Raw genomic sequence first — 23,723 nt, forward strand, 5'->3', positions numbered from 1 at the left:
ATGTATTTTTAATACAAATTTTCTAAATATTTATTGAAGTTGATATACCGATCACGTCGGACATTTTAATAAGCATTCTCGCTATATGGTGTAACGCTATACATGCTCAAAAGTAAATAAATTTCGCATGTATAATTGCAAAAGGTAAAAGTAAATAAATCTTGCGTAACCCAAATTTTGAGTCTTCCCTTTACATCATCTTATCTCATGGAACTTTGCCTCGGTTCCATGGAATTCTCCCTCTTCCGGAGGTCAGGGCGGCCCCAAGTTCCTGGGCTATATCCTATATAAGCATTCATCACCTTTACCTTCTTCCCTGTCATATCGTCTAACTCTATCAACCTCAAGCGTCGGTCATCGTGGACTCTTTTCGAGTCCAAACATCGACGACTCCACACTCCTACTCCACGATCCCAACTTCCCATTGGCCCACGTTTTGTCTCTCTCTGTTTCTCTATAAAACCCCGAACTAAATCCAAACTGCCCTCCTCCAAAAACTCCTCCTACGCTTTCCCTTTTCCTTCGGTTACAAGATAGCGTCGATAGCATTCCTCCTCCCTATTCCAAAACCACGACGAATAAGTACCGCGAATAGCATCGGATCCGGATAAAGAAGCCATGTTCGTGAAGAAGCTAGTGGAGAAGGCTTCGAGGAAGGTTAGTCTTCATCTCCTCGACTCATTTGATCTGTGTATACCCGGGGATCCTGCGATCTCCATTTTCCCTATTGGAATATTGATGATATCTCGTAGAGTTATTCAATTTTAATCGTATTGGTAACGTCGTACTTTGGATCCCGGTGGTCTCGTTAATATTAATTCTATGCTTTGGGGCAAGATAAGTATTTTAATCTGCAATTTAGAGTTGCATCAATACAATACTTTTGCTGCGAGCGGTACATGGCCCGCTGCCACGTATGCAGATGCAGTGAATTCCTGCAGTTGGGCATGTTAGACTCCCCGATGCCGGTGACAAGAACCGAGGCATAGGTGGTGCTTAGACTAATAGACTTGTTTAATTATGGCCGGTCGGTGGGCCCACATGATCAACTCATGCCACGTGGTGGCTACTACAGATTTGTTCTGCTGACGTATATCGTCGACCGTATAAGCCTCTATTTAAAAAAAATTAGATTGTAATTATTGGAAGATTAATCGCCAATTAAATCATATTGTCTAGATTTCCTGAAAGCTCCCGGCGAGGATCGAACTCGCGACCTTTCGCTTACGAAGCGAACGCACTACCACTATGCTACGGAAGCATTTAATCGAAATTTTTTTTAAAGACATTTGATTTTTTTTTTCCCTCCTTTCTCTTCTTTCTCCCCTAGCAGCATACGAAAGCCGGCATCAATGGTCTTCGCCCGGAGGACGTGAACCCTCGTCTCGTCTTTCACTATGGCCTCCCGCCTGAATCATCCGCCATGGGTTACGATCCTATCCACCGCATCCTTGCCGTGGCCACCAGGTAAAACCTCTTCCAACTCCTAAATCTCCGCCGCTTTGTTCTTGAAACGGAGTTCTTCCGTCTTTTAGAGAAAAAGAGAGAGAAAGAGAAAGAATTGACGCTGGTTTCTCCATTCTTGCTTCCAGGAACGGGCAGATCAAGCTCTTCGGGAGGGATAACACCCAAGCCCTGCTCCAGTCGGATGCGGCCCTCCCCACTAAGTTCTTGCAGGTCTCCCGTTGAGTTCGGCTAACTACTTGCTCTGTCTGTGATTTCTTGAATCTACGGAAAAAAGAACTTGAAGATAGAGTTCTCTTTCCATCTTGAAGTAGTGATGGAAAGATTCCGTTAATTTTATTCTTTGTCAAGCTTTTGGATTAATCCCACGTACGTTGTTGAGTGGTATTTTCGCAGGATTTTTGGATTCTTTGGGTTATTACCTGTGCATTCACCAATATAAGAATATGCGCAGGTCTCATTGATTATTCAGTCAATGTTGTTGGGTTCTTTCTTGACTTGGATTAGAGTATAGGTTTGTTTCCTCTGAGGTTAGGGTTTCCAAAAATATTTTCACTGATGTATTAGTTACATTACGGAACTGCTTCTTGAATTGTTGTCATCTAAGTTTATGTGCTTCGTTGCACTGTTGATTTTGGCGACACTGAGCCAGTAGAATATGGAATCTTCTACTGCATACCTTATGAATTCAGATGTGGACATTTTACATTGTTGAGAACAATCTGAGAGATGATTGGGTTGAGTTGTTGCTTTATCTGCTTAATGGACATATAGCTGGATAGGTACTTCATTTTTATATTGGATAGTTAACTTGGTAAAAATTGAATAAGTCATAGTATGATTTTTTTTCCAATGAGTATTTACTTAAAACATTGTATCCGCTGGTTAATGGTGATATAATGATACTAGAGCGGACAATGAATCATGGTCAAGGCGTCATCTCTTAATTTATTGCCACATAGTCTAGCATTTTTTCCTTGGAGATAGGAGTGATAACTTACCTATTTATCTGTCTTATTACAGTTCATGGACAATCAAGGAATTCTTTTCAACGTAACTACTCAGAATCATATTGAGGTATTTGTTTTTTTTTCTTTCTATCATATGAACTTAAATTGCCTTTAGTTTTAGAGAAATTTGCCTATAACACCCTACTTTTCAACGAAATTATGGTTTACACCCTACATTTTCATTATTTACAAATCTGAGCTTTATAATTTAGTAAATATGTGCAGAAAATACTCTGAGTTAAATTTGAACTAATACTGTGAGGATATTTTGCTAAGTAGAGATACTTTATTTTTAAAATAATTAAAATGCCCCTATTTTAAAAATGACTAAAATGCTCTTAGTATGTGACTTGGTTAAGAGTATTTCCGTAATATTTTTAGTATAATTAACTTAACCCAGAAGTTTGGTTAAGTTTAGCTAACAAATTTAACAACAAAATTCTTTCTGTACATATTCGCTAAATTATAGTACTCAATTTGTAAATAGTAAAGAAATAGGATGTATTGTAATTTTGTTAAAAGTCAGGGTGTTATATGTAAATTTTCTTTAGTTTTATCTGTGTGAAATATTAGAAGAATCATGGACTAGCATAATCTAGAGTTTCACTAGTATGGGGAGGTAGTTTATTTTATATTTAAGCATGTGATTATCAAGAATTAGTTATATTTTCTAATGCATTTCCTTTGCCAATTTTTTAAGAGGTTTGTGACTTTGTGTTGCATTGAATCACTTTCATTATTTTTTTGGTTAGTCATGCTTGTGTGATCTTCATGCATTAATATGTAGTTTGGTAATTCCCATATGATAGGAGAACTATATCTCTTGTACGTACACTTAAAAAATAGAAATTCCTGGAGACATCTCATCATTTCCTTCATTGTGGTTGGCTTGTTATCTAAGTTCCTCGTAGTTATCATTTTCTCGTTATGCAATATAACGCTTGAATGTTTGATTGGTTCAAATAACCTTAGGTTTTCGATAAGTCATTAAATTTAGTAGAGAAAATTAGTTATCTTACAGATGCAGAGTCAACATGTTCTAGGTTTGGGACATTGATGTACAAAGGCTATGTTATGTGCACATTTTCAATGATGAGATCACCTCATTTACTGTACTGCAACAAAGTTTGTACATGTAAGTACCTTTTCACTTTTCAGTACAACCTTACTGGTGCTGTTTTAAAATGTCATAAATATTTTCTGAACAGTTATGCTGGTGATTGCTCTGGAAATATTTCTTTGTTGAAGCTTGACCATGAGCAAAAGCATTTAATAACCATGCCATATAAAATTCCTTTTTCTGAATCTTATGGTAAGGTTATCCTTTGAATTCTTTTCATTATCTTTTTCAATTAATCCAATGTGTCAATAGTTGTTTATTCCCATATGTAAGAGATGAAATGTTAAATTACTATTGTATATTGATCAATGCATGCTTATCTTTTTAAGAGCAGTAACTAAGTATTGTTTCTTTGCACATGTAGAAATTTACTGTGAAGCACTGAAGTTCTGAGGAAATATTTCAAATACTAAATGAAATAAAGTAGTAGATCTATCACTTTTAGGAGTGTATGTAGTCAAATATGTTATGGTTTTAGGACCTGGTAATATATAATATATATATATATATATATATAAAATTGATATGTTTGAAGAAATCATTTATCTAACTTATAATATAAATACACATAATGCATAAATTATTTATGAGAGAAAAACAAAGTATGCACAATACCACAAAGATATCACAACAAGTCAAAAGTGATAATGCTAATATGTGACAGTACAGTACTTAACTACAATGGACGGAATAGGAGAATCTGTGATTTTTGCTCTAAGTTGCGCTGATATTAATTTTCTTTGATGCACAAATTTGTGATTACTGCATAACATTTATGTTGCATATGCAGGAAATGTATGCAATAGATAGTTTCTATTATAAACTTTTGTTGTATATGATAAATCTTTCATCCATTTTGAGAGGTTGAGATTATCCAAAGAGTGCTTTATTATATATACTTTATATATCGAATACTTCTTAGAATTGTATGACATGTGTCTAACGAGTGTCGGACATGGACACAACATGTTATTTGAAGTAACGATAGTCGTGCCAACTGGCATAAGGCACGAGGGGTGCTGCATGACACCCTTCGAGTAGCTTCGTCGCTTGCAATCGTCCTCGCCGTTGCCGATAGACCTCACACCCATTGAGCTCTCATTCGGATTCGCAACTTAAGTTTTTATTTAACCCAACTCGACCTGCCAAGTGAAAATGTGAAGGTGAGTAGTTTTTCTCACTCTTGCGGCACGTGCTGTGCCATGCTTGTCGGTGGTTGGCACAGGTCGTGCTTGTGGCACCACCATCCTTGATTTGAAGTGTCCGTGGTTCTAAGGCTGGGCTGTTATTCATGACATACATATCTAGATTTATGTGTGTAATTGCAATATTTTGTATGGTAAATCAATGGATAAACTCACATGTACTTGATTTGTACAAACTAGATTCAAATATATGACATAATTATATATCTTATGGAAGATTAGATCATGCGAAGAAATTTAGACATTTGAAGCAGAGACAGACCAAAAACATCTATCCATTTAAGAATCCCTTACCTAAAGGTGCTTCAACTTTCTATCATATGTGATGAATTATTTGAGTTTGAATGCTAGTCAAATACCGACTACATCTTGTAGCATATCAGCGGAGCTTAATCAGAGGTTAGAGAGAGGATATATCCAGGTGAGAACTTAGAATTTCTAGTATCATCTTAGAGAGTTCTCTAGTTTCCTCACGAAGCATATTTTTCATTAAAGTTTGATGAGAGCTTCTTCATATTTCTGAGTACTTGAGCTTTAATTGAAAATGATCGCGAAGCATCATAGAAGTTGAATCATTCATCTACCGTCAGCGCATTGTGTTTGAGGAGTTGATCCATAGCCCAGGTGCTTACCAAAGGGGAACCTTCTACTTCACAATAATAGTTTCAGACAGTTTTTGATTAAGAAGTTATTAAACACTATAACATTGGAGAGTCCCGAAGAGTTGTAAATAAACCTTTTTTGTTTTGCTTAGTGAAATAGATCGATCGACTCTTAGCGTGTTTGTGGTTTTTTTTTTCTTTTCATACGAGAGAGGTTTTCCACGTTAAAGAAACATGTTGTGGTGTGTTTGCCATGTTTACTTTTTCTATCTGGTCAGCTTTTAGTTTCCTACTCTTACTCAATTTTTCACTCACCGACTTGAGTTCAATTTTCTTAGTTTGAGTAGCACTCTAATTTTTTTTTTCTTACTTGGTTTTGGTTTTCAAAATACGATTCTAAGTCAGTTTTTTAACTTAGTAAAATTCGGTTTTCCTAAACCAAATAGGTTTTGGTTTTGGACATTGGCTTGGACTTTTAATTTCATATCTCTAAACTTAGTCAAACTAAAAATCTTATCTCCCCCGAAATTGCAATGTGCATAGTTCTTGATGAACTTAATGACAAGCTGTGATTTAACCTAAATATGTGCATAATTGAGTAATGATGCCCAATATTTACTCTGTTTTCTATATTTATGATCTAGAAGCATTCTCTTTTGTTTACATCACTATTGTTGGATGGAATGTGGTTTTAGAGTCAATGGACTAATAATAGAGATTTTCCGATAGTTATCGAACATGTAAAAGATCAAAGAGCATTCTTGCCGGATGTGTTACATATTATGAAAAAAATTGTTTAATAGTCCAATGCTGGATATTGTCGTCAAGTTTTCTATTTCCTTAGATCTCGAGTTATTCAGTAATGTGGGTGGCTAATGCAAAAGTTTCTCTTAGGTATGATAACTGCAGCAGGCCACGGAACCGCAGTGATTTGTGCACTTCCACAGCCTATGGCAGAGAACAAGAGGTTTTTAAAGCTTCCACCTGTTAAAGCTTAATGTTGAGGCATTTTAAGTTTCTGAAAGCTCACTAGCTTACTCTTTGTCAAACCCATATGATTTCTGCTTTAAACCTTACTATCTTAACATCAGAAATTGTGTAATTTTGGAGGTAAATTTGAGTAGGATGGAAGGGCACATACTTTGTAGGTTTTGGGGTGAAGACTGAAGGATCCAGACTAAGAATAGATTTGCAAATGGTATTTTTTTAAAGGAGAAACTGGTTGGGTAGACAACATGGTTTTTGCTTCTCTCTTCAGAATATCCCTAGCATTTTTCATTTGAGAACCCTACACAAGACATGAAAGGTTCATGCATCTTCTTTACAAACAGTATCTTATTGTTTTTCACAAGTCTTCCTTAATTTTGCCCAATCCTCGCATGTAATTAAAGGTGACAAATGCATGTTGCCATGGCAAACTATTGGTTTCTTATCCCATTTTACTATAGCTGCAGTTTTGAAGTTGTAGAGAAACAAGAAAGCCAAGCAGCACATTTCTGTATACTGACTCAATGATACTGCTTCGTTGATGATAGGGTTCTGATTATCTTCATGGATGGGCTTATAAGCTTATGGGATATTCAAACAAGTACAACAGTATTTGTTTGTGGTAGAAGCATGCAGAATTCATCACAACATGATCCCAAAACTGTAGTATCAGCATGTTGGGCATGTGCTCATGGAAGTAAAGTTGTTCTGGGTTATAGTAGCGGTGACATTTTTGTTTGGTCTATACCAGTGCTTTCAGATGGAAAAAACAGCACAGTGACAGACAAAAAAGAGTTAAATGTTACTCAAAATGTTCCTCTTCTCAAGCTTAATCTTGGATACAAGATGGACAAGGTCCCTATAGTTTCTTTAAGGTGCGTCATTGGTGACGGAAGGACAAGTCGTCTATATATAAATGGGTTCTCTGACCATGAATCTTCTTGTTCATTTCAGGTATAAAGATCTACATCTTTATTGAGTACATCTATATATATAAGTAATTTGAACAGTTCACTGAGACTTACCAAATCAATATTGCAGAGGATCTATTTGCATCCTTTTATCTTGTTGATGTTGATATATAGAAATCTGCTCTGCTCAATGTAAATCTCATGAGCATTACCATTTCTTTTTTACTGCTATACTTTTATGCACTGGAGGAACCATTAACTTTAGGTGTATACTTTGTTAGTCAGAAAAGCATTGCAATTTTTTCTTTTCCAGAGTATTTTCAAATGTTATGTGTCTCAGAATATGTAGGATTTCATTTTGAATCTTGTATGGAAGATTAGTGACATTTTTTTCGTTCTTATGATCTTACTATGATAATATAAATAGGCCTATAAATTGGGCACATAATTATCTTTTGGTTGAGTAGTACTACATTGTGGTCTATAACCGGTTTTGTTTATTCATTATCGCATGAAAACTTCCACGGCTCTCACTACTACTCTTTGGAAAACTGAAAAGTCATATTGCTAATCAAATGCAAACTGGAAACTTTAGAAGTACAATAAAAGGTATCATAGATTTTTTAGGGGCACAAATAATATCAACAAAATAAACCAAGTAGTTTCTACAATCTAACACTCAATTTCCCTATTTCATTAATTACACAATGGAAAATATTAGAGCACTCATAAATAATTTATACTCTTTGGAGCACTAATTATTTTGTGAACATAGGCTTGGCTTCACTATCGTTCTCGTGAAGTTTCCCCTTACTGCCTCTTGTAGTAAATCAATATTATTGCATCAATACTGTGAAGGATTGTAGTGTCTCACTTGGAATGTTTTTCTTTCCATTTGACATCTGAATGTAGGTCTTAATTCTCAATGAAACGTCTGAATCTCGTACAATCAAGTTTGTACTACCTTTGACTGAAGCTTGTTTGGCAATGGAACTCATTACATGCTTCAGTGAGGAGAACAAACACAAGCAAAACGCCCTTGTTCTTCTATTAAAATCAGGTCACCTATGTCTTTATGATGATTCGGAAATTGAACGCTATCTGATACGCTGCCAATCCAAGTCACCTCCAACACTCCCAAACCAGTTAATGATGAGGCTACCTTTTGGCGAGTCGGGCATCACTGCTGCAAATCTGTATACAAGCAACTCTGCACAATCAAGTGCAATAGATGAGGTAATACCAGCAGTATCATTTCCTCTCTTGATTGTACCAATTAGACAACTGTGAACTCCGTCATTATATGCTTGCACTAATATTTTCCTTTGCAGGACTATATTTCATTGGCCAACAAATATTCTTACTTCCTTTCAGTCAATACAAAGGAAAAGAACAAAAATTGTTTAAGCTCTACAAATTTTAGTCAAGTCTCCAAGACCAAAAGCCTTTATATAACTGGGCACCATGATGGAGCTATAAACTTTTGGGATGCATCATGCCCCCTTTTGCTCCTGATTTTATCCATAAAGCAGCAGGTATCATTTATGATGCCCCTAGTGAATGTAAACAGTTTAATTGTATATGCTGAATTAGCAATGCTTCCTTACATATGACAATGCCATTTATTAGGATACCAGTTTTTTTCCCTAAAATTAATTGAAATTTTAACAGAATGAAGATAGTACTTCTCCAAGCAGTTGTCCTGTAACATCATTGCATTTTGATAGTTCTTCCAAAGTTCTGGTTGCAGGAGATCGGAGTGGGCAAGTAAGCTGTTCTTATTGTTCTCCACATAGAAAGTGAAGTCCTTTTTGTCGTTAGTCAGTTTAATACATTTTCAACATGGTAAACTTATTTACTATTTCAGATTCGCATCATCACTTTTAAAAAGGAGCATCTGGCATCAGATTGCATTTTTTCCTTTCTACAAGGTATGTTGGTGAGGAGTAAATGATTGCCTTTTGATTTCTTAAGAGAATTTCTAACTACAAGTGATTCTATTTTCTATTGTATAAATAAAAAAAAGGTTATTGGTTCCAAAAATTCTTGGTGACAGTAATTCTTTCTAGAGTTTACTTCTTAGGCGAATGAGAAATGACAAGCTTCCTGGAGACCGCTCTGTAATGTTATTCAGTTACAAAGTAGGTAATGCATCTACTAGGATTTTAATTATTCTAGAATGTTATCTGAGGAAGACCTCCAAATACTGCAAGTAAAACATTAGTGGTATGAAAGTAAAAAAGTTAGGATTTTATTACTTGCTTGTGAGCCTGTGAGGGCTCTAGCATGATGATAAGGTCTACCTCTTACATCCAAGAGGTCATGTTTTAAGTCTTGGAAACAACCTCTTAAAAAATGAAAGTAAGGCCGCATACTGCATGTTTATGACACTGTTTTGCAGAATATTGGCTTTTCATTACCTTGTTCAAAAACTTCTACTTATACTCAGAAAGACAACTTCTGTGCTTCTACTTGTACTCAGAATATCTGATCTTGCATTTATAAAGGATGCAGTGTGACTGTGTAATTCATTTGGTGAAGAACTATTGTTTCCTAGATTTTTCTGTTTTCTCTTGTTTACTTTCCTTTTTTTTTAGTGTTTAACACTGTGCACCCACCTTTATATCCATCAGGAAAACCAGGGCAAAATTACTCGGTTTGTAGCATCAAACTTAAAGGAGCTATAGTATCCACATCAGTCAATCCTGATTCCAAGCATCTTGCTGTTGGAACAGATAAAGGATTTGTAAGTTTTGCTTTTTATTTTCTTTGTTGCTATGCTAAATTAGTTAATGCAGGGTTATAAAACTAATGACAGAAGGTAAGTGCTGGTTTTAACAGTTTAAACTAGACCTTCTCAGCCATTCAAATTGACAGAATTTCTTGACTAGGTGTTGAAGGAGTATTGTGTAACAATTGCTAGATTCTTATGTCAGAATGTTGCACTAGACCTCTAACAGATGGCAATTATTAGTTATTTATTCCTAGCAAATAAAGTAGCCTCTAATCTTTTGTGTCACACAGCTGCCCTCCCATGTTCTCTTTCATGAATAGTTCTTCTGAGAGAGGACTATTTATTCAACTAAACTTGGACTATAAGTGCAGTTACAGCATGGATGCTCCATTCTTCAACTGAACCTGGTATATGAGGGTAGTGACAACATTGATGCTCCATTAGCTTCTTTTTTTCAGCATGATTTTAATCATAGGATAAATGGATAATCATCATGCTTGGTATATGTGGGGCTGGTTTGGCAAGCAGAGATCGAGATTTATTTTAGAGAAATAACTTTTTTAGATTATATATTATTCAGGTTAGTTATAGGGGTAGCTTAAGTTTGTTTTGCAGCTCTTTACAGAGTCTATTTTTAAGAAAATAAAATAAAATCTCCATCATCATGCACTTTTCAGGTAGCAGTTATCAACATAGAAGAGGGGACTATTTTATATCAAAAGCAGTGCCAGAGTCGAATATATAGTGGTGTTGTCTCTTTGCAATTTGAAACTTATGCCCAAGATGGCTTTGACAAGAATGTCTTGTTGGTAGCAATGGAAGATTCATCAGTTTTGGCTCTTGAAGTGGATACAGGAAATCAATTGAGTACGAGTCTAGTTTGTACAAAGAAACCCTCTAGAGCTTTATTGATGCAGATACTAGGTGAGCAAGATCCCCTTTTTTCCTTCTTCATGGAACTTTTGACTGTTCATTATGTGTTTGTTCATGTTGGTGAAAAGAAGGAATTGTCTGAATGACTTATTGATCTTCTATCTGAGATCTCATTATAAATGAACCAGATGTATCATCGGAGGCAGCATGGGCATCAGATTGCCAGGATATAAACAAAGAGAATTCCTTTGGTGAAAGAGCATCAAAGCATTCTCTTTTATTGCTTTGTTCTGAAAATGCTGTGCGCCTATATTCCTTAAGTCATGCAATTCAGGTAGTTGTTTTTCCTGTGGTTTCTGTTTTAACAGGTTGTTCAACTGACAAAAATTCAGTGACTCTCATTTACATCATCAGGGGATCAAGAGACTGGTCGGTAAGAAAAAGATAAGCAGCAATTGTTGTTATACCTCTGTTGTCAATGGCCCCTCTTCTGATGTTGGACTTGTACTTCTCTTTAGCAGTGGCAAAATTGAGATAAGGTTGAGTTTCTTTTCTGTTGTTTTGTTATCACGAGATGCCATGTTTTGCACTACATATCTGAATGTGGAATTGTATAATATACTATAGTAGTCTAGTATACTGATGGATTAGATTGTTCTGTGAAAATTGCAAAGTATATATTGCATTTATGTCTTTGGAATTGTATCCGATGTCTAACAAGGTTGTAAGTTTCAATTTCGGTCCTCAAGTAGACATTCCCATTTGGGGTTTTCATACAGGATTGAATATTTTGTTGCATCATTCCTCCTTGAGTGTCATCTAACAAAACCTACTACAGGGTCTGGTCACCCAGCCACAATTCTAGAGAGGTTGCAGAGGTGGTTAGTGGTTACCACCTCTAAAGTGGTCGACCAATTCTGCAGATGGTCTTCATCACTGGCAACCAACATTTCTCTTGAAAGAACAATAAAAAAGAGGGGAGAGGAGAGAAAATGAGAAGAAAGAAGAGAGAGAGAGGGAGATAGAGGACATTTCTCTTGAACCTGGGTCCATTTTACTTAAAATTTTAGAAGGCTTATTCTGGTGGAAAGGACTGCAATTTTTGAAACCATGGTGTATAATTTACTAGCTTTATCTTTAGATTACTAGGTTTACAATATTTTTCAAAGAATAGACTATATATAAGTGCAAATTACAAGGAGCTTATTTGCAGCATTTTTTAAAGTTTTGCAGCATGGTGTGAAGATCCAACAGAATTTATCTTATTATTTATTTACTATATATTTGTTTCTCTTTATCCATACATTATGTCAATTTACTTGACGCGACTGAGTTTTTTAGCCTGCTTTCCTTTTGGGTTCTTTCACCTGAATATTGTACTCGTTAAATTTTAGATCTCTCCCTGATCTAACTCTCCTGAAAGAGGCTTCATTGAGAGGTTTTACATGTTCAAAACAAAACTCAAGCTCAGCTTCTTTGGGTGCATTATCTGCTTCAACTGATGGAGAACTTGTCATGGTAATATCGTAATACTAAATGGTCAGTTGCTGTTAATGTAACCTTAAGTGAATTTTAGATGATGAATAATCCATGTAATGATATAGGTCAAGGGAGATCAAGAAATTCTCTTTTTCTCAATTCTATCTCGGAATGATATCTACAGGTATGTTGACATGGTTAGCTCTTGAATAAAGTTCTTAAGTGTATTAAGTTTGTATTTCTCAATATTACCTTGCTTCTTCAATATTTCCATCTCTAAGAAACTTTCATGTGATTCAAAAGGGAAACCTTTATTTGAGTAAAATGGCAAATTTATCCTATTTTTGTCGAGGATGAAGTAGTTTTTTATATGAAATCTACCCCCACTCGAGCCCTCAAAATCAATACATAGAACACTCGAGACCCCTCCGGAAGATCCAACCTATATGCCATTAGTCCAGGTTGTCCTAATATGCGAAAATGCACAAAATAGCGATGTGCTAGCTTTTGGTTGTGCATCGGTCTCAGCATTATCTACCGATATGGCTAAACATGCATGAATACAAGATCGCCGACTGCAAACTCCTGATCACAATATCGGCAGTTGTAGATTTGTTTCATGTCGTTTTGTGCCACTGGCATGTGTATCCTCAATCTTCGCAAAGTGGCATCGTGATCTGTCGGCTTGAGGTCCCAAAAACATATAATGACATATATTCCTACCTTTTTTTATGTTGATTATGGACCTAGAATAGTGTTGTAGTCCATTAACAAATTGATGCTAAATTCATTATTCATTTGTTTAAGAGAAGAGCTTGAATCAACAAATGACTTGCTAGTTAGGTACTTAGGTGATAGGTAGAATGAATATTTGTGCCGAGTACCATGAAGGCTTGTCAATCAGCACTTATCTTTCAATAAACCCTCCCGACCCCCTTCATATCAAGTGGATTGATGATGAAATGCATTAACCCCACCTCCTCTTGTGAAGGCAAACTGACTCAGGTCGGTGAGTAAAACTCACCTCCTCTCACTTCTCCTTTCCTCACAACCCCATCTGTCTTCTCTTGGTCCCACAGTGCTATCCTAGTTTTTTAGATTCATTACAGTCATGCATGCCAACTGTTCATGTGTCATGGCTCCAAAACCCTTCATAGACAGGTTCATACTGACAATGTCGTACTAAAAGGGTCCTAAACCTGTCAAATTGATCAAACAATCTTATAGTCTTATATGAGGAAGAACTGAAAGGAATAATAATTTTTGAAATAAGAGTATAAAGCTCTATCTAATGCATTGCAAACTGCTGTCTTTGCTGGACAGGCATTTAGAATACATTAACCTGGTATACAAGAAGGATTTGGCCCTACAAGAAGAATCTTCCTATGTAATGAATGCTTCTAAAGAAAAGAAGAAGGTACCAATTTGAGCTTGCTAGTGATCCTAGAATCGTGTTATAATCTGACACTGAAATTTTATCCAGGGAATATTTGGCATGGTTGTAAAAGATCAAAAAGGAAGCAAGCAGAAACAGAGCCAAGAAATGGGCCCTGAAGATTCCACTGCAATTAATTCTAAAGAACTGTTTGCCATCTTTTCAATAGCCAATTTTCCTCCAGATTCTGGGGGAGGCATCAACACAATAGAAGATGATGGCCATGCTGAGCTGGATATAGGTATTTGTGTTGATTTTTTTTTTATAACTGTGATTTCTGAAGTTTAGACATGCTCATGTCTCAGCTCTTTCTATTGTAAGATGATATCGACCTTGAAGATAGTAAACAGAAACATAAAGGACCAAACTTTGCAGCTCTAAGTAGAAAGAAGTTAGGCAAGGGACTTCTGGCTCTGAAAGGTCAGTACAGAAATCCTATAAGCTTTTACTCTATTACAGTTACCTTTCACCTTTTGGATGTCTTCCTTTCACTAATTACCTTTTCTTATCTGATTAATATTGATTTTGTGCACGCCTCCTTTTTGTCTATTCCATATACAGAATATATATTTGAGTTGTAAATGAGTAGGTTTACATTTTTCTCAAGCTCTAAAAGTTGATTTGCCAACGTATTGGCTCAATGACCTATTGGATTAGAAAATCTAATTGGTCACCTATATACCAAAGGCTTGAAATCCCAACCTCAATAACCAATTTGAACCTTCTTAGCAGATAGTATATACATTATAGTATGTACAATTATACAAGATACTGCACATTAATGTATATACTGGTACTTTATTAGATATCAATATATATAGACTGGGTCATTGTAGATTGGATTGTAGTTGTCTATATTGTAAATCTAGCATCACTCTGGCATTGATTTGGATTGGCTTCTTGTTTTTATCAAATATCTCTAATCATTCCAGAAATCAATATCATTTGGGCCAGGTTGCAAAATCCACCAATCAGATATGGCTCCTAATCTTGCTTCTTTATAGGTTGAACTAATTTTTTTAACACAGGCAAATTGATGACCAAGACAGAAGAAAATGTGAACTCAGGGAAGAACGAGTCTGGAGATGAAATTGTCATGGGCTCAGTTGATCAGATTAAGATGAAATATGGATATGCAGTAAACAATGTAAGTGCACAAAAAAAGTTTGTTTGTACATTTTATTCTAGGGTCCATGTTGGTCTTAGATTTCTCATAAGCCATACAACTTCATGCAGTTTTATTATATTATTGGTACTTTCTAATGTCTGGAGACTGAAGTTTTGAAATAATCTTTGTTAGTATTCTTTTCATCATTTCTCCAGACTGTGCTCTCTCTGAAGCTGTCCTCTTGTCTTCTTTGAATTGCTATATATGAATTGGTTTCCCTGCATCTGGCATTCTTTTCCCAGCGAAATAGGATTATTAATTGTGCTCTCTTGATATGAAAACCAATGGTTTCTTATTCAGTTCCCACATGCATAGACTTTTTGTTCTGAACTGCCATGCTTTCTTCTAAGACATAAATATCCTTTTATATTGCAGTTGTACAGTTTTTAGCAATAAATAAACCTATTCAATCAACATTTTATTGAAATTAATTGCGACATCATTCTTCCATGACTTTTTGCATGTATGTCTTATCTATAAGCAGGATTCAGGTGCTGCCAAGATAGCCAGGGACAAGCTAAAGGAGAATGCCAGAAAGTTGGAGGTAAAGTAAACCCCACTATGTTGTTAACTATCTTTTAATTTCTTGGGACTAAGAATGTAGAGCAAGACTATGATAGCAAATCAAGAAACTTAGTGATACCAAGCAGATGGTATTCATTTTCGTAGATGTCAATATTGAATTCATTCCGTAGAAAATGATCAGGTTCTTGGTCAAAGAAAATCTGAGATATATCTGCTCTAAGATGCTCTTCATCTTTATCTAAGGGGTGTGCATATTTGTTAAAGTCAAAATTTTATCCATTGAATGTATATTAATTTAAAACTTTAGATGCTTATCTTTATATCTTATTATTTGCCAGAACTTTGCAACTTATTCATCTTATTTTTTTTTATTGATACTAATGAGCTCTAGCGCATATATAATAATGTGTACTCTATTATAAAAAAATGTGCATCGACTATATAAAATATATGAACTCAGTTTTCAAAAACCTAATCTTGCCAATTTAAAAAATAATTGTAATTAAATTGTAGAAGCCCCCCCCTCTTTGCCTAGGCTAAGTTATGGACCTGTTGTAAGTACGAACTATGTGCATGTGATTGTAGTACTGTGATATCTATCTTCTTTGAAGTGTTTTCTCAATAAGCTTTAAAAAAATAACTGTAATTAAATTGCAAAAGCCCCTCTCTTTGCCCTGTCTAATATATGAACCTCTTATAAGTATGAACTATGTGCCCGTAATTGTAGTACTGTGACATATATGTCATTGGAAGTGTTTTCTCAATAAGCTTTCAAGTTCTGCAATCATCTTCTCCAATATGTTGATTTTTTTGAACTCCAGACGACTATAAATAAGCATGCTGTTTTCTGTTTCCTACTATTTAGAGAATTTCAGATGTAGTATAACGTCCTAAAAATACTAAAGAACATATAGCTACATGATAATAGCATTATATGAAACTCTAAGTCTCACTAGATGTTCCTTTCCAATTCGGCAATACCTGTGTATTTCTGCAGTAGTACACACCCCTATGTGCATCCATATTTAGCACTAGGAATAACTGGGTGGCATAGTAAATTTGAAAAATTAAATGGCAAATCCTAGAGAGCATTAATTTCGTTGTAAAATTATCATCTTCATCACATTTTCCTCTCATTAATCAAAATCAGTGTTAATTCTCCCTCTCTAGGTAGTAACACTGGAAGTTAACTTGGTTTGGTCAAGTAGTACTGTTTAGTGTTTTCTATAATAATGAAAGCAATTGAAAATTTGTCATTCTAGCTATTAGTCACAGCAAGCACTTTTCACGGTCATACTGAATTCATATGGAGTTGTAATAATTTTCTGTCTTCATCAGGCCACCAGCATGCGTACATCAGAGATGGAGAATAATGCCCAGACCTTCTCATCATTGGCAAAAGACCTGCTAAGGACTGTAAAGAATGGAACGGATTGATTTTGTTTTTCTCCTGTTTTCCATTATGTCTTTTTGTAAAGCTTCTTTCTGTTTGTTATTATTTTGTTAGAGCTTCTTCCTCTTTTTCAGTCGCTGGTTCTTGTTTCTCCAGCCTGCAGTGTCGCTTGCCTACGCAATGTTGTTTTTGTTGTGTTTGGTTTGCATAATTTTAAGCTAAGTGGGACCTTTGATTTGCATAAATTTTAAGCTTAGTATTTCACTAATTATATGAATGAGGTGTTGGGACAAGCGAACTCCATCGAAATTGCTCCTTGATATTTTCTACTCAGTTCACCGAACAAACAATCAAAGGCAGGCACAAAAGAGAAGGTGAAATAATTCAAATTATATGAATGAAATAAACAGCAAGTGTCGTGTATAGACAAAGTAAAGCATCTCCCTGTCTGTTAGCAAAATCACATAGGGGGTCCATCCATGTCAAGTCTCTTTCAGACCATGCAAACCATAAGTTTCACGGAAATGCTACGCTTATGTGAGCATCATTCTGACCATTAATATTGGTTACGAGATGAAGAGGGAAATTACATTAATATTAATTATGAGATGAAGAGAAATTATCAATGATCAGGATTATGCCATAAATGTTTTGTTTCGCATAGCATTACTCAAAGTTATACATTTGACATCAAGACCTGGTCAGAAACAAATAAATACAAAATCTAATCTTGTGATTGCACTGTATAGAATTTACAGCTTTCTCATGTTTACATTCACCAATATTTTTTTATTCAATCCGCCAGCTTAGAAATGGCATATCACAAGAATGAAAGCAGCCTGCTTAGAAATGCTCTATGTTGACACCTAACTTCTAAATCAATGGAAAGCTAGCATATGTTCCTTTCATACCAACATGACTACTGATTATGAAAACAATTCCTCTTGAGCATAAACATTTACACAAAACACAAATAGCAAAGTGAGAATCATTAATTGGACTGAATAATAGCAACCCACTTTTCAACTGTAGAACAAGCATCAAACTGAGGTAATCTATTTTGAGACAATTAGATTGCTGAACAAGCAAGGCTGCTGCATATACTTCTAAGCATAGCAGTGAACAGAGACAATGAAAACAAGGATCTCCATAAAGTAGGGTTAGCATAAAAGGAAGTAAGCGGTGAGCTGTTTTCTACAACAACTAGTTGTCGTATCTGAAGTTCTTTTTTTCATTCTTAGGACAAATTACAAAAGAAAGCAACCTAAGTAGTTCTAATACCATTTTACTGCCCCTCTATTCTCCTTCACTTCCCATTTACTCCTCAGTCCTCATCCTCTTCTTCCTGCAAGAAAAATTGCAAAGAAAAATATTATGTAGGAAGATATCAGCTCATCTACGTCAGATATTAAGGCCTTTGAAGAAATAGAACAAAATTGTATATATATATATATATATATATATATATATATATATATATATTTCACCTCTCCGCTTCCTTCGTCATCCTCGACCTCAGATTTGGACTTGTCAGACCCTTCTCCTCCCTCCTCAGCGCTAGCATTTCCTCCACTGCTCTCAGACTATTCCCCAGAAAATAAAATTGTTAAATTTACAATTTTTCAAAATTATAAACAATAATGTGCTGAATAAAATGAACACCTTCTTCTTATCATATGCAGCCATGCTCTTGAAGTACTCAGCTTTACGCTTCTCTGCTTTGGCTTGATAAGGTGCTTTGTCCTACAATATTTTTACAATAGAAGATAGATTAAATTCCACCTCAGATACTGAATTAATTTTTGTAATAATTAATTTAGCAAAGAAAGGGCTACTCACAGACTCAGACATGGATTTCCACCGGTCTCCACCAGCTTTACTGACCTAAATTTGCAAAGAATAAATTAAATATGCATACAAAATATCTGGTAAATTCTAGCTATGCGAAGGAGAAGTAGCTTACGACGGAGACGAGCTTGTTATTAGGGTTCTTCTCCTGGAATTCCTTCCTAAACTCCTCCCTTTGGATCGAAAGCAAACCAAAAAAATAAAAAACCTTAGAATGAACGAACGAGGAGATCTAAGCCATTATTAATATTAACTAAAAAGAGGGTTTACATGAAGACGAAGAATGCACTGGCAGGCCTCTTGGGCTTGTTAGGATCCTTTCCGAGCTTCTTCTCCTTCTTCCCCGGCTTCCTCCCCGCTCCACCAGTGGCCTTCCTCTTGGTCGAGGAACTTCGAGAAAGACCACAAAAAAGGAAACAAAAAAAGAGCATTAGATCCTTGAAACTGTAGATTCAAAATCACTACCGATCCAAGGAATGAGATAGATAACTCACTTCGCGTCGGACGCACCGGCCTTCGACCCTTTCATGGCGGAAACTGCGTAGAGATCGCACGGATCAATGAGAGAAAAAGTGTGGCTATCGATGGGAAATCTAAAGGGAAGAGGAAGACGAGGGGGTTTATTACCTTAGATTTGCAGTTAGGGTTAGGGTTAGGGTTAGGGTCAGGGGTTAGGGTCAGAGATAGAGCGAGAGAAAAGTGGGGAAGGTGGGAGGGGGGGAGATCACGAGGTCACGATGAGGCGGGCGTGGTAGTCGAGTCACCGAGTCGAAAAACTTAGTAGAGTGGAAGAGCAACAAACCGCGGGTTTGGGCGGGATTCGTAATTTTTACCGAACTTTTTTCGCGCGTTAGACATCCCCACTTTTCCCGCCAATTCTCTCCTAAATGCTCAACGTGTCATCCGACCCGACTGGGCATCCTCAACGTCTAGATATGATTTGAGCTCGAACCAGTTTCAATCACACCACTTGCAGTTAAAAAGGTTTTCTTTGTTACTCGAGAGCACTATCTCATTAGCTTAATAATAAAACTATCATTTACTGTTTTCAAAATACACCATTGAGTCCACAGAAGACCTGATTCAATGACAGGTGATGGGAGGATTTCTTCATCTATAGCAACTTTTCTATGTCAAACTGGATGAGGTGCTCTTTCCAGATGCAGCTTTCTATGTACCTCTCATGGAAACTCACCTCGCCGCATTGTTTAACTGAGATCGCCGCCATGCTTCTAGTTCCATATCGCCCCTGAGATATCAATATAAAGTATTTCAAGTGCCTTCGTTACGGGATTTAGTGGTTCCAAATATGTAGGTGGTGAGAGACTACTACATTACCAGCTCTGTGTCGATGTCGACAAATATAGGGCTTAACTCATACTCCCAATCTGGATTGCAACCAGTGTCTGGCAATAGCGCTCTATCGGCTTTGTCACTGTTTGCCATAAGCTCTTGAACCATCAGCTCCAAGGGGATTTCCCCTTCCCCATGTCTCCTTAGAAACTCGCCGAAATTCTTATCCAGGCGTTGCACCTACAAAAGGAATTGCTGGCATCAGTAAGAAGCAGCTGCTTGCTGATGCTGAAATAGATCGGGAATTCAACTAGAAACTTCATTAATGCAAAAATTGGTGCAATTCACATAAAAGCATTGCTTAACAATCCTGAGTTAAAACATAATAGAGCATGTCAACGTAAAATACATTGAACAACATCACATGTAGTGCATCGCATGTACTGCGATAGAAGTACTCTCGAAAGTGTCTTTTCTTAATGGATCAATGACATCTGACAAGCATTATCAGGAAATGAAAGCAGATTATGCCTGCATGTTTGTGTGGAGTGCTCTGCTTTTCCAATTGATAGATGGCATAGATAGATTCAAAGGGAACATATTGTTACACAAGTAATGTAGATTCTATCCTCAGAATAAAAGTGATTACTTTGAAATGAGCTCCTTCCTGACTATGCTAGCACATGATGCTCAAGAAGAAAACCAATCTATTACTTGTTGAAAATACATAAACTACCTGATATGTGAAGTGCGTACTTTGTATAAGCCATAAAGTTGAAAAAATGATGTAACATTACACTGCAAACCAAGATCTTTCTGAATTATCACATTCAAAAATTCCCCTTCCTCTGTAGTCTTGTGAACAGCAACCTGCATTGCTGAGGCCAGACTACTACTACCAGTCTACCACAATCCATGAAACAGTCAGTCTTCTAATCTTCCAACATATTCAGTGCTATTAGATGTTCAGTTAGTCTTCTAATCTTCCAACATTCTCTCTGTGCTATTCAATGTTCAGTTCTTGAGAAGAGATTCAAAATGATAAAGTTGGTAAAAATACTTAATTAAGAAAATAAGCCTAAGGCAAATAGCAAAATATTTGAGGTTTTCCCTGGCGATGCACACTTGTTGAGGAATGATAGACAGGTATTTAATTTGAGATTGTTGAAACAATCAAACAGTTGATAAGAAGCCAAATTAGGTATCACATCATAGATATGGAAGAAATGTATAAATCAATAACAGTATGAGGTTGACCTGAAAATTTGTTTATAATCAACCATATGCACCAAATCTACTATCCAACAATGTCCACAAATTCGACTAGCCAACATACTTTAGTAGGATATTATATTATTAATGTCAGACTAAAATTATGAGAAAACATAATACTACAGAGACTGTAAAATGTTGTCGTGGAAACAAATTTTGCAATTGGAATATATACCAAAAAAATTGCTCAATAAAAAGGTATGAGAAGTACAAGAAAAGCATCTTAACATAATGAGGACATTCCTGAAATTAACATCAATGGAAAATCTTATGTGGCCTGCGTACCTTAGGCCAACGAGCATCCAACTTTGCGTTTGAAAGCACATGAAGACCAGGGGGAACAATTTGAATCACAGGCTCTCCTTTTGGCCTATTGGATATGTAAACCATGGATTTTGAGCAAAGATCAGTCAATACTAGGTTGAATCCATTGTACTTATCTGCTTCCTTAGCTATTTCAGTTGCACATGCCAAGGGAGACTGTTTATTCTGATTCAAACCAAGTGAAGGAACATATACTATAGTCAGAAGAAACCAGGAAACAAAAATGTGACATAAATATCACAGACTAAGACAAAATAAGGACATAAGCAAGCAAACAAAAGATATATTCTCTGTGAAAAACGAACAGACACAACATAGCATGCCATTGAGTGTGAAGGAAACAGATTTTAGAATAATTATCCATTTCCAGTGAATGCCAAAAATGGTGAATTTTCTGCTTGAAACTAATGATGGTTGTGTACAGGCACGTGGCACAAGTGGTGCCGCACGACACTTTTCTAGCAGCGATCCGCTTGCTGTCGCCGTCACTACTTGCCATTCCCTTTGGCTGCTCGATGTTGACTTTGTTGTCACCCGTCGCTTGTGTGCCCTAGCTCAACAAAGAAGGTGCTGCTCCTGTCGAGTGTCCTAGCTCGAGTAAGAAGAAGGAGATGATCAGGTCTGGTCGAGTTGGTTTGAGTAAAAATTTAAGTAGCAAATCCATCCTCGAGCAATGGGTGACGACGACATCAACGGCGAGTGGCGACAACAAGCTCGATGGTAAGCGACAAAGGGCAAAAGCGAGTGGTCTCCCTCATATTTGTCTCTCTTTCTCTTGTGGCACATGTCATGCCATACCATACCGACCAGTGGTTAGCAAGGGTGACACAAGCACGACCATCCTTGCTTCAAATAACTAACAATATATGGCTGCACTTAAAGAAGTTGAAAAGGTCTTAAGCTAGAGAAGAGATATGCCACAAACACGACCATCCTTGCTTCAAATAAGAAGCAATATATGGCTGCACTTTAAGAAGTTGAGAAGGTCTGAAACTAGAGAAGAGATATGTCAAAATGATGAATCATTGAATCCCGAAAAGATTCTGTAAAACCTACATCAACATTACCTAAGCTCTTGTCCACTTATTTAAAATTAAGACATGAGCATATGCTGCATGAATCTCAACTGATCTTTCTGGACGTGTATACCACCTCAATCTGCTCTTCATCACTTGGGATTTAAAGAAATACGACACTGTACTTTCTCTACTATACTACCTTTTAACACTCTTTTAACCTACAGTCATCTTGCTTTGATAAATCTTTTTAATTTGACATTGTGAGCCACAAAGATTTCCAGAGTTGATGTGGGAAGAAGGAATTGTTGATTAAAACTTATATAAGGTTCCTACAACATAAATTTCTACAACCAATACAAAAGTTTTAAAAAAAAGCTAGATTCATGTAAAACAAATAACAACATAAGATTTTAGATCACAATCGACTAAGAGGGAGGAATCCTGAGTCCCATAACATACCTCCAAAAACCTAAGTGGCAACTCCCCTCTAGATTTGGCATTGGGATGAGGGCTAGCTTCCCTCACATTAGTCAGAAAAGCCAATCTCCCATCTCTTGTGCAACCCAACCATGTACCTCCAGCCAACTCATCCCTTCCTCCCAATATATTCTCCTCTCCCTCCCCCCACCATTCCACTGGTTTTGTGGGCCTTCGATTCCATGCACCAAACACCAACAACAACACAAATCCATCAAGAAGCAGATCACCCAATGTCAAAATAACAACTTTATCCAAGATATCTACTCAAATTACAATATAAATGAAGCCCAATTCAATTTCACAAGAATCGACAAGAAAATGGGGGAAAAAAAGAACCAGCGTATAATTGAACTGGTTTTGGGCATGCCTGCTATGGTATTCGTCTCTATTCAAGAGGAGAAGAAGTTCGTAGACGGGGTGAGATTGCCAAACCCATGCAGCTATACACATCTCTCCCCCCCTTCCCTCTCGTCTGAGATCTTTCTGTGGGACTAAAGAAATAGAAAACTAATCAAACCTTGCGTCTATTATTTGGGTTCCCAATAACATATGGTTACTTTTTATCAGCACATGTGATTAAT

The 23,723-nt window shown here is 36.4% G+C and overlaps 3 protein-coding genes and 1 non-coding gene across 10 annotated transcripts; 1 reads left to right on the forward strand and 3 right to left on the reverse strand.

The window, feature by feature from the left end:
* Positions 1-475: 475 nt before the first annotated feature.
* LOC140763686 (uncharacterized) lies at positions 476-17,192 on the forward strand. Of its 4 annotated transcripts, none has more exons than XM_073101982.1 (24): positions 481-657; positions 1,331-1,467; positions 1,593-1,677; positions 2,488-2,541; positions 3,518-3,609; positions 3,683-3,786; positions 6,296-6,368; positions 6,937-7,342; positions 8,212-8,535; positions 8,631-8,834; positions 8,971-9,066; positions 9,167-9,230; positions 9,933-10,045; positions 10,711-10,957; positions 11,095-11,240; positions 11,321-11,445; positions 12,301-12,424; positions 12,511-12,569; positions 13,709-13,802; positions 13,869-14,061; positions 14,142-14,240; positions 14,849-14,967; positions 15,473-15,532; positions 16,852-17,192. In XM_073101982.1, the coding sequence occupies exons 1-24, from the start codon at positions 619-621 to the stop codon at positions 16,948-16,950; spliced, it is 3,156 nt and encodes a 1,051-aa protein (XP_072958083.1). In that variant the 5' UTR covers positions 481-618; the 3' UTR covers positions 16,951-17,192. The 4 variants fall into 4 exon arrangements, with proteins under 4 accessions (XP_072958085.1, XP_072958083.1, XP_072958084.1 ...); XM_073101983.1 differs by having other exon boundaries at positions 1,334-1,467; XM_073101984.1 differs by lacking the exons at positions 14,849-14,967; positions 15,473-15,532; positions 16,852-17,192 and having other exon boundaries at positions 476-657; positions 14,126-14,240.
* TRNAT-CGU (transfer RNA threonine (anticodon CGU)) lies at positions 1,190-1,261 on the reverse strand. The gene has a single exon. It is a non-coding gene; the product is annotated as a tRNA-Thr (tRNA).
* Positions 17,193-17,880: 688 nt separating the features above from the next.
* On the reverse strand, positions 17,881-19,523 carry LOC140763771 (high mobility group B protein 3-like). 2 transcript variants are annotated; one of them, XM_073102117.1, is made up of 8 exons: positions 19,382-19,523; positions 19,249-19,291; positions 19,025-19,144; positions 18,870-18,927; positions 18,746-18,790; positions 18,569-18,649; positions 18,394-18,489; positions 17,881-18,251 (listed from the first exon to the last, which is right to left on the reverse strand). In XM_073102117.1, exons 2-8 carry the CDS (start codon positions 19,281-19,283, stop codon positions 18,231-18,233), a joined length of 456 nt encoding a protein of 151 aa, XP_072958218.1. In that variant the 5' UTR covers positions 19,284-19,291; positions 19,382-19,523; the 3' UTR covers positions 17,881-18,230. The 2 variants fall into 2 exon arrangements, with proteins under 2 accessions (XP_072958218.1, XP_072958217.1); XM_073102116.1 differs by having other exon boundaries at positions 19,249-19,382.
* Positions 19,524-19,584: 61 nt separating this feature from the next.
* LOC140763770 (uncharacterized) lies at positions 19,585-23,666 on the reverse strand. Of its 3 annotated transcripts, XM_073102114.1 has the most exons (6): positions 23,510-23,666; positions 23,122-23,311; positions 21,605-21,808; positions 20,093-20,287; positions 19,833-20,003; positions 19,585-19,723 (listed from the first exon to the last, which is right to left on the reverse strand). In XM_073102114.1, the coding sequence occupies exons 1-5, from the start codon at positions 23,590-23,592 to the stop codon at positions 19,869-19,871; spliced, it is 807 nt and encodes a 268-aa protein (XP_072958215.1). In that variant the 5' UTR covers positions 23,593-23,666; the 3' UTR covers positions 19,585-19,723; positions 19,833-19,868. The 3 variants fall into 3 exon arrangements, with proteins under 3 accessions (XP_072958215.1, XP_072958214.1, XP_072958216.1); XM_073102113.1 differs by lacking the exon at positions 19,585-19,723 and having other exon boundaries at positions 19,770-20,003; XM_073102115.1 differs by lacking the exon at positions 19,585-19,723 and having other exon boundaries at positions 19,770-20,003; positions 23,479-23,522.
* Between the last annotated feature and the right edge of the window lie 57 nt (positions 23,667-23,723).

Source organism: Typha angustifolia, chromosome 7 (assembly GCF_048772165.1).
Source record: "Typha angustifolia cultivar Huaian chromosome 7, ASM4877216v1, whole genome shotgun sequence".
NCBI lineage: Eukaryota > Viridiplantae > Streptophyta > Magnoliopsida > Poales > Typhaceae > Typha > Typha angustifolia.